Source organism: Phyllopteryx taeniolatus, chromosome 6 (assembly GCF_024500385.1).
Source record: "Phyllopteryx taeniolatus isolate TA_2022b chromosome 6, UOR_Ptae_1.2, whole genome shotgun sequence".
Lineage (NCBI taxonomy): Eukaryota > Metazoa > Chordata > Actinopteri > Syngnathiformes > Syngnathidae > Phyllopteryx > Phyllopteryx taeniolatus.
The window spans coordinates 17961340-17972221 of record NC_084507.1 but is presented as its reverse complement, the minus strand read 5'-3'; the positions used below and the strand labels follow the sequence as shown (position 1 = coordinate 17972221).

At 40.9% G+C, this 10882-nt stretch overlaps 1 protein-coding gene across 1 annotated transcript; it reads left to right on the top strand.

Moving 5' to 3' along the window:
* The first annotated feature begins 310 nt into the window (after positions 1 to 310).
* mfap5 (microfibril associated protein 5) lies at positions 311 to 10882 on the top strand. The gene is made up of 7 exons (XM_061777997.1): positions 311 to 438; positions 2026 to 2100; positions 2237 to 2269; positions 2359 to 2397; positions 6197 to 6284; positions 8712 to 8785; positions 8850 to 10882. Exons 2-7 carry the CDS (start codon positions 2058 to 2060, stop codon positions 8960 to 8962), a joined length of 390 nt encoding a protein of 129 aa, XP_061633981.1. The 5' UTR covers positions 311 to 438; positions 2026 to 2057; the 3' UTR covers positions 8963 to 10882.

The following is a 10882-nucleotide window of genomic DNA, read 5'->3' as shown; positions in this document are numbered from 1 at the left end:
CGGATACTACACATTTACTCAACTCATTTCTACTGGATATTATAAATTGGATACTACAGCTTTAAAGTACTTTCAGAACTTTGCATGTGTTTTCTCTGGGTACTACAGCTTCCTCCCACATTCCAAAAACATGCATGTTTGGTTTATTAAAGACTCTAAATTGTCAATGGATATGACTGTAAATGATACACCAAGACACACATATCCGCCGAAAATTTGAATTACAGTATTTAAATGTTGCGTGGATCAAATGCAAAGCCAGTGTGTTATCAATTAGGCATATTGGAATGGGGCAGGGAGAAATTGTGAAAACAATGAAGGGATGGAGGATACGTGAGGAGGGAGAAGGCAAGGAGGAGGGAGGAGGAGAGAAGGAGGAGAAAACAAGAGGACAAAGGATTCGTTAAACAAAAGCAGGTTTGGACAACAGCAAAAGTAGTGAGTATTGTCTATTTTTTTTGCAGGGTTTTGAGGAATTGAAATAAGAAATATATGCAGTAGTTTAAATTCAAGAATTCTTCTGACTGATTGCTACACCCATGCTGACATTTACAGTTAATCCTGAGAAAATGATTAATGAGTAAATGTTGTCTCGCATACAGGTTCAGTGACTGAATAAAAAGTGGCAAACATGTCACCAGTAAACGTATGCTAAGAGAATGTGGGCAAACTGAAAACGTATGACCAACATTCTTAACAGCTTGTGTCTAAAATGATCTTCAGAAAGTGACCAGTTGGAAAGTACCGATTTGTTTTACAAAAAGAAAGATGTAAAAGAATGTCCGAATGCAACAGAGGAAAGGGTGGAGGGGTGCTCACATTGGGCACCAGAAAACAAAACAAAACAAAACACATTCTTTCGAGAGAACTCACAACTTGGACTAAGTTGCTCTGACACATTGCGAGAGGAATGATGCAGGGCGGTGAGCAAGAGGGAAAAAAACTTTTTACGAATCTTTAAAAACACCCTTTTTAAAAAACTGTTGTTATAGCGGTACATTAATAATCCTGTGTTTACTAAACTGCACCACAGAGCAAACCTTCACTGACATCGGATGGGTGGGGGGGGGGGGGGGGGAACCTAAGGCCTCTGGGTTATATGGGGACTGCGGACTCAGTCGCGAGCTGTGTAGTTGGTACATGGGCCCAGACAGGCAAATGCTGAAAAAACCTTGAGCAAATCTGCTTGGAAGGCAAAAAAAAAACAAATAATCTTGCACTGATTTTTCCAAACAAACAATTTAAATTGAATTAAACTGTTACACATTGATAATGTAGCCAATTTATAACAAATTAAGAGGTAACAAACCTTAACGGATAATGTGGAGTGAGTTGTTAGTTTTGTCATAATTATTATTATCACCCACAACACTTTTAGATCAAAGGTTATGCGCATTTTAATACACTACATGCGACAAAAAGTAAAAAGTGTAATAGCCTGCTGTACTCAGTCATATATTCTGCATAGAACAACTAATATTAGTGCCATACTGATGAGCTCAGAAACGAGTTGTAAATTTTTATGAATCCGACTTGTGTTCTAGACAGAATAAGCCCCGCAGCCAAATGATTGGCTTCTGCAAAGAGGCAATTATTGCGTAGAACTCCAGTGAGAATGATAAAAACGTCTCAGTGAACTGTGTATTAGTCTGTCCTATACTGCCTAAAGTGGCCAATGTGGTCACACCAGAAGGTGCAGCATTTACAGTAATTGATGCAGTGTGACAAGAAGTGTTTAATTCTCTTTATTCTATTTAATTATGTCATTACGGTATGTTTTTATGAAGATAAATATTATGGAGTGGTTTTTTTCCCCCCTCATTAAAATAGATATTTCACCAAATGTAGTTGTTTTTTGAAGGGGGGACTGGAACGGATTAGTGGCACTTCTATTCATTTAAATGGGAAAATATGATTCGTGATACGAGTGTTTTGAGTTATGAGCGTTAACCCGGAACAAATTAATTAGGCACCGCTGCAAATCAAGGCACCGCTGCATATCTTTTCACTCTCTCTTGCCTACAGTTTGTAAAGCTCACCTCTTACAAGCTGAAGGAATGGGTAGCCTTCCACTGGTCCTGCTCCTCTGTGGTTTCCACGGTAACGTGGCCAAACAGAACACACAAATCATCTTGTTTAATTATGCTCCATTCGCCCTTGTGTTTGTTTAAAAAAAAAAAAAAAAAAAGACTCCCATCATGTTGTTTTTCATTTTGTGTGTGTGTGTGTTCCACAGCACTCACAGCTGTAGTCCAAGCCCAGGAGAGCGGTAACGTTCCTTTAGAAGTATCCACTTGAGATCAGGACTGTGCTGTGAGTCACTGTGGCATGTTTATGTTGTTATGTTCTTGTCTCCAGAGACCACTCAGGCACCTGCTGGGACAACCCTGCCAGCCAGTAAGTGGACCAACACCCGGCCACATTGTTTAATTTCCAGTAGTGGGAAGTAACAAAGTACAAATACTTTGTGACTGTACTTGAGGATTTGTTTTTCTTATTACTTTTTACTTCTACTCCCTATATTTGGAAACAAAAATATGTACTTTCTACATTTACATTGACAAAACTGTCTTGTTACTAACCTCTGATGTAAAAAAAAAGACAAACAGAGAGAAGTTAAGAAAAAACAAAAACAAAACAAAAAAAATGGTCCAGGCATTTTTGGCTGAGACCTTTCAGTCTGCTAGCTTAATGCTAACACTGAATAGCATTTATTTTCCAGTGTTCTATCCCTTTGAGCAACAGAATGAACACAAGCAGTGCAGCAACATATGTAGAAAGACAATATAACAGAACTCATTCATACAGTATATTCTTTTGTCTTCTGCAAAGTGCGACTAATATCAGTGCCGTACTGATGAGCTGTGAGGACCTGTGAGATCTCAATGTCCATCCATCTATTTTCTCCCGCTTATCCGAGGTCAGGTCGCGGTGGCAGTAGCTTTAGAAGGGACACCTAGACTTCCCTCTCCCCAGCCACTTCCTCGAGCTCTTCCCGGGGGATCCCAAGGCGTTCCCAGGCCAGCCGAAAGACGTAGTCTCTCCAGTGTGTGCTGGGTCGTCCCCGGGGTCTCCTCCCGGTGGGACCTGCCCGGAACACCTCACCAAGGAGGCGTCCGGGAGGCATCCGAATCATATGCCCCAGCCACCTCATCTGGCTCCTCTCGATGTGGAGGAGCAGCGGCTCTACACTGAGATCCTCCCGGAGCTTCTCACCCTATCTCTAAGCGAGAGCCCGGACACCCTGCAGAGGAAACTCATTTCGGCCGCTTGTACCCGGGATTTTGTTCTTTCAGTCACGGCCCACAGCTTGTGACCATAGGTGAGGGTAGGAACGTAGATCGACCGGTAAATTGAGAGCTTCGACTTTCGGCTTAGATCTTTCTTTACCACAATGGATCGATACAAAGTCCGCATCACTGCAGATGCTGCACTGAGCCGCCTGTTGATCTCCCGTTCCATTCTTCCCTCATTCGTCAACAACACCCCAAGATACTTGAACTCCTCCACTTGGGGCAGGATCTCATCCCCGACCTGGAGAGGGCAGGCCACCCTTTTCTGACTGAGCACCATGGTCTCAGATTTGGAGGTGCTGATTCTCATTCCAGCCGCTTCACACTCTGCTGCGAACTGCTCCAGTGAGAGTTGGAGATCACGGCTTGATGAAGCCAACAGAACCACATCATCTTCAAAAAGCAGAAATGCAATACTGAGCCCACCAAACCGGACCCCCTCTACGCCTCGGCTGCGCCTTGAAATTCTGTCCATAAAAGTTCTGAACAGAATCGGTGACAAAGGGCAGCCTTGGCGGAGTCCAACCCTCACCGGAAACGAGTCCGACTTACTGCCGGATATGCGGACCAAACTCTGACTCCGGTCGTACAGGGACCGAACAGCCCGTATCAGGGGGTTCGGCACCCCCCACAGGACCCCCCGAGGGACACGGTCGAACGCCTTCTCCAAGTCCACAAAAGACATGTAGACTGGTTGGTTGAACTCCCATGCACCCTCGAGGACCCTGCCGAGGGTGTAGAGCTGGTCCACTGTTCCACAGCCAGGACAAAAATCACACTGCTCCTCCTGAATCTGAGATACGACTTCCCGACGGGCCCTCCTCTCCACCTCCCCGGAATAGACCTTACCAGGGAGGCTGAGGAGTGTGATCCCCCTGTAGTTGGAACACACCCTCCGGTCCCCCAATAAGTACACCCACACCTGCTCAGGGCCTCTCACCGTGGGCAACTCCAGAGTGGAAAAGAGTCCAACCCCTCTCGAGAGGCCTGGTACCAGAGCCCAAGCTGTGTGTGGAGGCGAGTCCGACTATATCTAGTCGGAACTTCTCGACCTCGCAAACCAGCTCCTTCCCTGCCAAAGAGGTGACATTCCACGTCCCTAGAGCTAGCTTCTGTAGCCGGGGATCGGATCGCCAAGGACATTAGGATCATTGGGACACGCAAACCCCTCCACCACGATAAGGTGACGGCTTCCAGGAGGGGACATCTCAATGTTAATTTTTATAAAGTACAGTATTATGGAGTGCTATTTTTATTCATTAAAATACAAATTACAAAATTTTTTAGTTTTTTGGGGGGTAAGGCTGGAACGGATTAATGGCATTTCCATTAATTTCACTGGGAAAAGATGATTTCAGATACAAGTGTTTTGAGTTGCAAGCATGGTCACAGAATAAATACAAATTGTATCTCAAGGCACCTTTTAAAGTAGTGGGAGTTACAGGGGACAGCGCAGAGAACGGGTAGGGGTTTTCCTACTATATCTTGATTGGTTCAGTTCATGTTCTTTATGGAAGATGGACCAATGGAAGACCCCCTCTAAATTGTGGGCTGGTCTCTTCGGGGAAAAAAAGGGTGGAAAAACATCCAACAGCAACATTCCAGCCCAGGTTGCATCAGGAAGGGCATCTCGCACTCATGACTGTGTTAAACAAACATGCAAGTGACTCACTGTGGCGAGCCAAAAGCCACAACAACAACAACTTAAGTGCAGTACATGTACAAGTCTGTACTTTTTACATTTTTACTTAGAGGTCCCGTATTTTGCCAAACCAACTTTTTTTCTGGTATTTGCAATGTAATATTGTAGCTGTCAGAGGGGCCTTTTCTGGACACTTGTATGACAAAACCAAGGTGATTTTGTTCCAATGAAATTGACACTTTTTTACTAAGTCTGTTAGAGAGTCACTCTATGGAGGTCTAAATAGCCAAAATATGGGACCTTTAAAGGAGTCGAATCATTACTTCTACTTTTACTTGCAGGTATCGGTACTTCTACTATTAGTGTGTAAGTCCCGTAATTTCTCGTTTATAATGTGCATTTCCCCCCCCAAAAAATTTTAAAAAATCATTTTATAAATGTATGCCGCCATCTAGAGGTTATGAAAAAGTGATACACGTTCATTTCAATATGCCACCGCCACCTAGAGGTTATGAGGAAGGTGTACACTTTCATTCTAATATGCCACCGCCACCTAGAGGCTATGAAAAAGGTGTAGCCTACACTTTCATTCCAATATAACAGGGGTACGTATGACTGCATAATATGTACAGTTGTGCTCATAAGTTTACATACCTTGGAAGAATTTGTGAAATAGTTTTTTTTTTTTTTTTTTAAATACGACTGATGACTGAACAACAACCAACATTAATTTCTTTATGGTTACGTTTTGTTTGATGATAATGCTTTTCTGAAATGCTTGACAGTTTAATTTGAATCCCATTAAAATAAAACTAAATGTGTTTCGCCTGGCCCTTCATGTTTTCTTTAAAGAATTGTACCCATTTTACAAATTCTGCCGGGGTAATCAAACATATGAGCAAAACTGTGTGTTTTCTCATTTACTAAATGAAAGTAGGGCTGTGAATTTCAAAAGAAGAGCAAGTCAATAAAAACAAAGTATTATGTGTTGAAATGAAGTACTTCAGAATAATCCTTTGAAAAAACTAACAAACTACAGATAATACTTCATGTTTTGATCATATGGGTAAAAGCAAAATCATGCATTCTAAAAATGCAATATACATAGGGAGAAGGGTTTTCCAGAATTTTGAGGTCAACTTTGAGGGTGCGTATTATACAAGGGTGTACATTATACACGAGAAATTGTGGTATTTTTGCCACCTCTGCTTTTAATTTATGCATGATGTGTGTGTGTGTGTGTGTGTCTGTGCATGTGTAGACTGCAGGGAGGAGATGTACCCATGCACCAGGATGTACTCGGTCCATCGGCCCATCAAGAGATGCATCGGCGGACGCTGCATTTACAGGTATGTACCTGCACAGTGATGTACTGGCAATGATCAGTCAGTCATGGATGTACAGTACATATACGTGTTCATTTGTTTGACTAAAAGAGGCTGACTGTAAGGTACATTAATCAGTGAAATATACACTCTGGCTGTAGCTAGAATGGAAGTATGTAGTTAAATTTGTGATTAGCTTGGGACAATTTTAATGCATATGGCACACATGCTGGCAGCAGCGTGTGTCATATTAATTGGGTTAGGTTTCAGTTCCTAAAATAAATCTGTGCTGCGTGCTTGTAATAGTTCATCATCTGTTATATATGCTTGTTATTTGTTGTACTTTGCTTTGCTTTTATTCTGAATTGATGATGTACTTCTATCTTATTCTATGAAGAGCTGTTTGAGCATTTATTTGCTATCCATCTAAAGGTCCATGTACTAGTATGCTCTTTGTGCTCAATAGTAAGACAAGTCAACACAATAGTAGAACTTCAAGCTGCAGTAGTAGAACGACTGTAACATTTTTCCACTGCCTTCCACTACTGTATGATACTTCTGTATACTAATATGACAACTACATTTTACTAGTGAGGCAAAACTACTAGTGGGCATTTTTGGTGTTACTGGTAGGGTCCAGGAGGCTACTCGTGCATGACACATGCCTACCATTTCGGCCAAGTAGTGCCACTAGTGAGGCAGAGTAGTTTACTAGTAAAGTCAAAAATGCCACAAGGAGTGAACAAAAAAACATCATTAGTAAAATGCAGTTGTTCTACTAGTTTGCCCTTGTCGTTCTACTAATGTGACATTTGGGCTACTAGTACACAATTAAATCTTACTCGTAATCTTTGGAAAGCTGTTTGAACATTTAGTCGATATCTTTGATACCCATGTACTAGTACGTTCTTTATCCTCACCCGTTGGACAACACTGGCATACTGGGACAACTACGTTACTAGTGAGGCAGAACTATGCTCTAGTTGATGTCTAGCACTACTAATGAAGCCCTAGGTGTTAACTAATAGAATTTGATAAAGTCACTAGAAGTAACAGAAGAAAGTCGGCTTGCCCCTCAAATATACATTTTTGTCATTTCAGCATGGCAGTGATAATAGAATGATTTATAATTTGCAGTTGGCTAAAAAGGTCAAGTGCAGTCATTATTAGGGAATAGTAGTCATGAGCAGTTATAATTTTCCACACTTTTCTCCATGAATGGACCAATCATTTCCTGGTTCAATTAGAATTGGTATTTAAGCAGTCCTCTTCATCATGCTGTTCACATTTTGACATTATCAGACCAAGACTACACCAAACAATTGAGGTTGGCGTGTCTGTGTAACAGAGAGACTGGAAGAGTCACAGAAAGACCTAGAAGCAGAGGTCTTTGGAAATTTTGATGGCTCAATCATCTGTTGTAAATTTTGCCATTCAGCTCCTTGTTAGTTAGTTAGTTGTGCAAAAAGTACTGAAACATTGACCAGTTGGACATGGCATTCAAATGTTAAGAGAAAGACAGTAAGTTAACCTGGAAAGTAGGGTTTACACTAAAGTAGCGGTTGTTACACAAAACAAAGTCTGCTTTTTCCAACTGATTTAGGACGATTGTGAATCGCTGAATCCAAAAAATGACATCTATTTCTCTTGGTCAGGTCAGGTTGTTAACAGTTTATTTATCAAATGTCACAAACGTTGCTTACTTTAAATTTAATCGTAGACACTGATAAAAGTAAGTACCTGTAAATTCAATGTGACGTCATCATTGTTTAAAATTCAGGGCGTGAACCTCCGTTTATTTGGACCTCTAAAGTGGAAATACCTGTACATGTAAACACAAACATGGCCATAGTTCAAAAAGTTGCCCTGATTGAGCAAAACCAATGTTATATTTGCATTCAGCACATCAAAATCGTCCAAAATTTTAGACAACAAATTTGTCGTTGACCAGTGTTCCTTTAATTAATTAATGTTGATTTTTTATTTTTTTTTGACTGATTGATAACAAAAACTTTCATCCCTTTTTCAAAAACAAGACATTATTTCAAATTGACAACGCAGAAAACGCACAAACATAAATTCATTTTGATTCAGTTTCTGTTTTGGTCCGTAACATGTCAGAGAATCGGCAAAGATGTTGATCATGAACATGTTTTCCCAAGTAGAAGCAGATGTTTTCAAATGTCTTATTTTGTAAAAACACAAAGCTAATCAGTCTGTCTTCATGCAGGACAACAGAAATCTGAGAATATTTACTCTTGAGAGGCTGAAATTCAGAGGATTTGGACAATTTTAAGTTTAACAAGTCTCTTAACGATTAATCGATTATCAAAAGTTAATTTTCAATTAATCGATGAATTGTTGCATGTCTACTGTAAAGGTTATAGTGCATTTTAGGTTAATCCTGAAATTTCACCCAAAAGCTCAATATCCCTAACTTTTGTGTCTCAGCCTCTCTCGCATCTATGTGATCAACAATGAGATTTGCGTGAGGATGGTGTGCCAACAGGAGGAGTATCGAAAAGGTGAGCCACCTGGTGTTAAACACATCTCCGTACATTCCCACTAACATGTAACTCTGACTGACAGCCGAGTTGTGCAGAGAGTTGTCTGGGTGGCCAAGGCGCATTGAGAGGTCATCTAACAGGAAACGCTGTCGCAATCGCCGTGGCAACCCCAAAACCTGGGCAAACAAGGCCTGACGGGGGGCCGCGGGCACGGCAGCGTGACCACCCGGCAAGGTCGGGGCGCCGTAAAGATGCGACTCCGGGGACGTTGTCATCAAAACAGTCCATAACACCATAAATCCAGCGCTCAACACCTGCGGGGGTCTCCTCCCCTGATTTTCACACACACACACACACACGCACAAACACACACACACACACACACACACACACACACATACGGGCCGTGGGCTGAGTCATATCTATGTTTATGTGTACTAACTTTTAATTGCCTGGGAATACAGTGCATTTCATGGATCATGTCAAGCAGGGTTTATGGCCCTTTAAAGGATGCTATGGAAAGCCGTTTAACCATTTAGTTAACATCCTGGATACCCTACTTAAGGTCTGTGTACTCACTGCTAAGACGATTCAGGGCATTAGTAGAACACCTTTCTCTTACTAGTAATCTTTTTTTTCCCACTACTAGTGCCACTTTTTTCCAATTAGTATGCAAATAAACCTTACAAGTTATGTATAGGTAGCCATTTGCGCGTTTATTTGATATCCTTGTTATCCAGCTTAGTCTTGCATTAGCATATTCTTTGTCCTCACTAGTAAGACTATTCAGTGCACTAGTTGAATGACTAGAATGTACTAGTTGAACGACCGCTCTTACTAATGTTTTTTCCACTAATAGTGTCACTTTTGGCCTACAAGTACGTAATTGAACAAAATTAAAATGGAAAGCCGTCTCAGAATTTATTTGTTATACTTGACGTCCATGTTATGATCCAACGCACTACTACTGTGACTGCCTTATTAGTAACGTTTATACAGTACTAGTGCCACTTTGGGCTACTAGTACACAATAAAACCTTACTAATAATCTATGGAAAGCTGAGCAGTTTTTTTATATCCAGTTTATAGTCCATGTATTAGGACACATATTGCCCTCACTAGTAGGACATCATGATACTAGTGAGGTAAAACTGTTGACATCTGCACACTACTAGTACTAGTAATGAAGCAATAGATTAAGGCCGCAACTATTTTGATAATCGATCAATCTGTTGGTTATTTTTTCGATTAATCGATGAATTGAAATTTTCATCAGGACATTATTTCAAATTGACAGAGCAGAAACTGCAGAAACAAAATTATGATTCAGTGACTGGTTTGGTCTGTCAGAAAATGATTAATCAAAATAGATAATAAATAGTAAATCAATTAGTTGTCAGTTAATCGATTAATTGTTGCACCTCTACACCAGATATTAACGAGTCAAGTTTTATGATGTCACTGGTAGTTTGTCATTGTCAAGTGGTGTGAAGTTAGGCCTCACTTGTAGCATGTAGTCATCCTACTAGTATGCCAAAGTTGTCCTATAAGTGAGGACAAAGAGCGTACTATTACATTAACCCAAGCTGGACATCATCGAATAAATGCTCAGACGGCTTTCCATAGTTTACACGTAAGTTTTAATTGCCTACATGTAGGCCAAGAATGGCTATTAGAACTTTTGGCTTCAAAGAGTCATGTCGTCAGCCCGTAGTTATGCTCGTCATCGCAGCATACACAGGAAGTCCGCAAACCTGTGACGTTCCGCATATAGCAGATGGTGTACTAGTCGGCCAAAAGTGGCACTGGTAGTGGAAAAAAACTTTACTAGTAAGACACAGTTGTTCTACCAGTGGGCCGAATTGTCGTACTAGTGAGGACAAAGAGCATACTCGTACATGGAACTTAAACTGGATATCATGGATATTGCATAAATGCTGAAGGACCATATCCTATATGATTTGCACAAAGACTCATTGTTTGACATTGTAAGGTGCTAACTAATAATCCATTATGTATTACGCACGCTGTTGTATCCAATCAATTATACCGACACTTGATTTTGTTTACGCCCACATTTCCTTTGTTGAATAAATAAAATACACACAATTTTAA

What these genes read in the sequence shown, in the direction of transcription:
- mfap5 (XM_061777997.1), top strand. Translation starts at nt 2,058, where the DNA reads ATGGGTAGCCTTCCACTGGTCCTGCTCCTCTGTGGTTTCCACG. An exon ending in GCTCCTCTGTGGTTTCCACG is followed by an intron (nt 2,101 to 2,236) that starts GTAACGTGGCCA and finishes TGTGTTCCACAG; the next exon opens with CACTCACAGCTGTAGTCCAA. An exon ending in ACAGGAGGAGTATCGAAAAG is followed by an intron (nt 8,786 to 8,849) that starts GTGAGCCACCTG and finishes TCTGACTGACAG; the next exon opens with CCGAGTTGTGCAGAGAGTTG.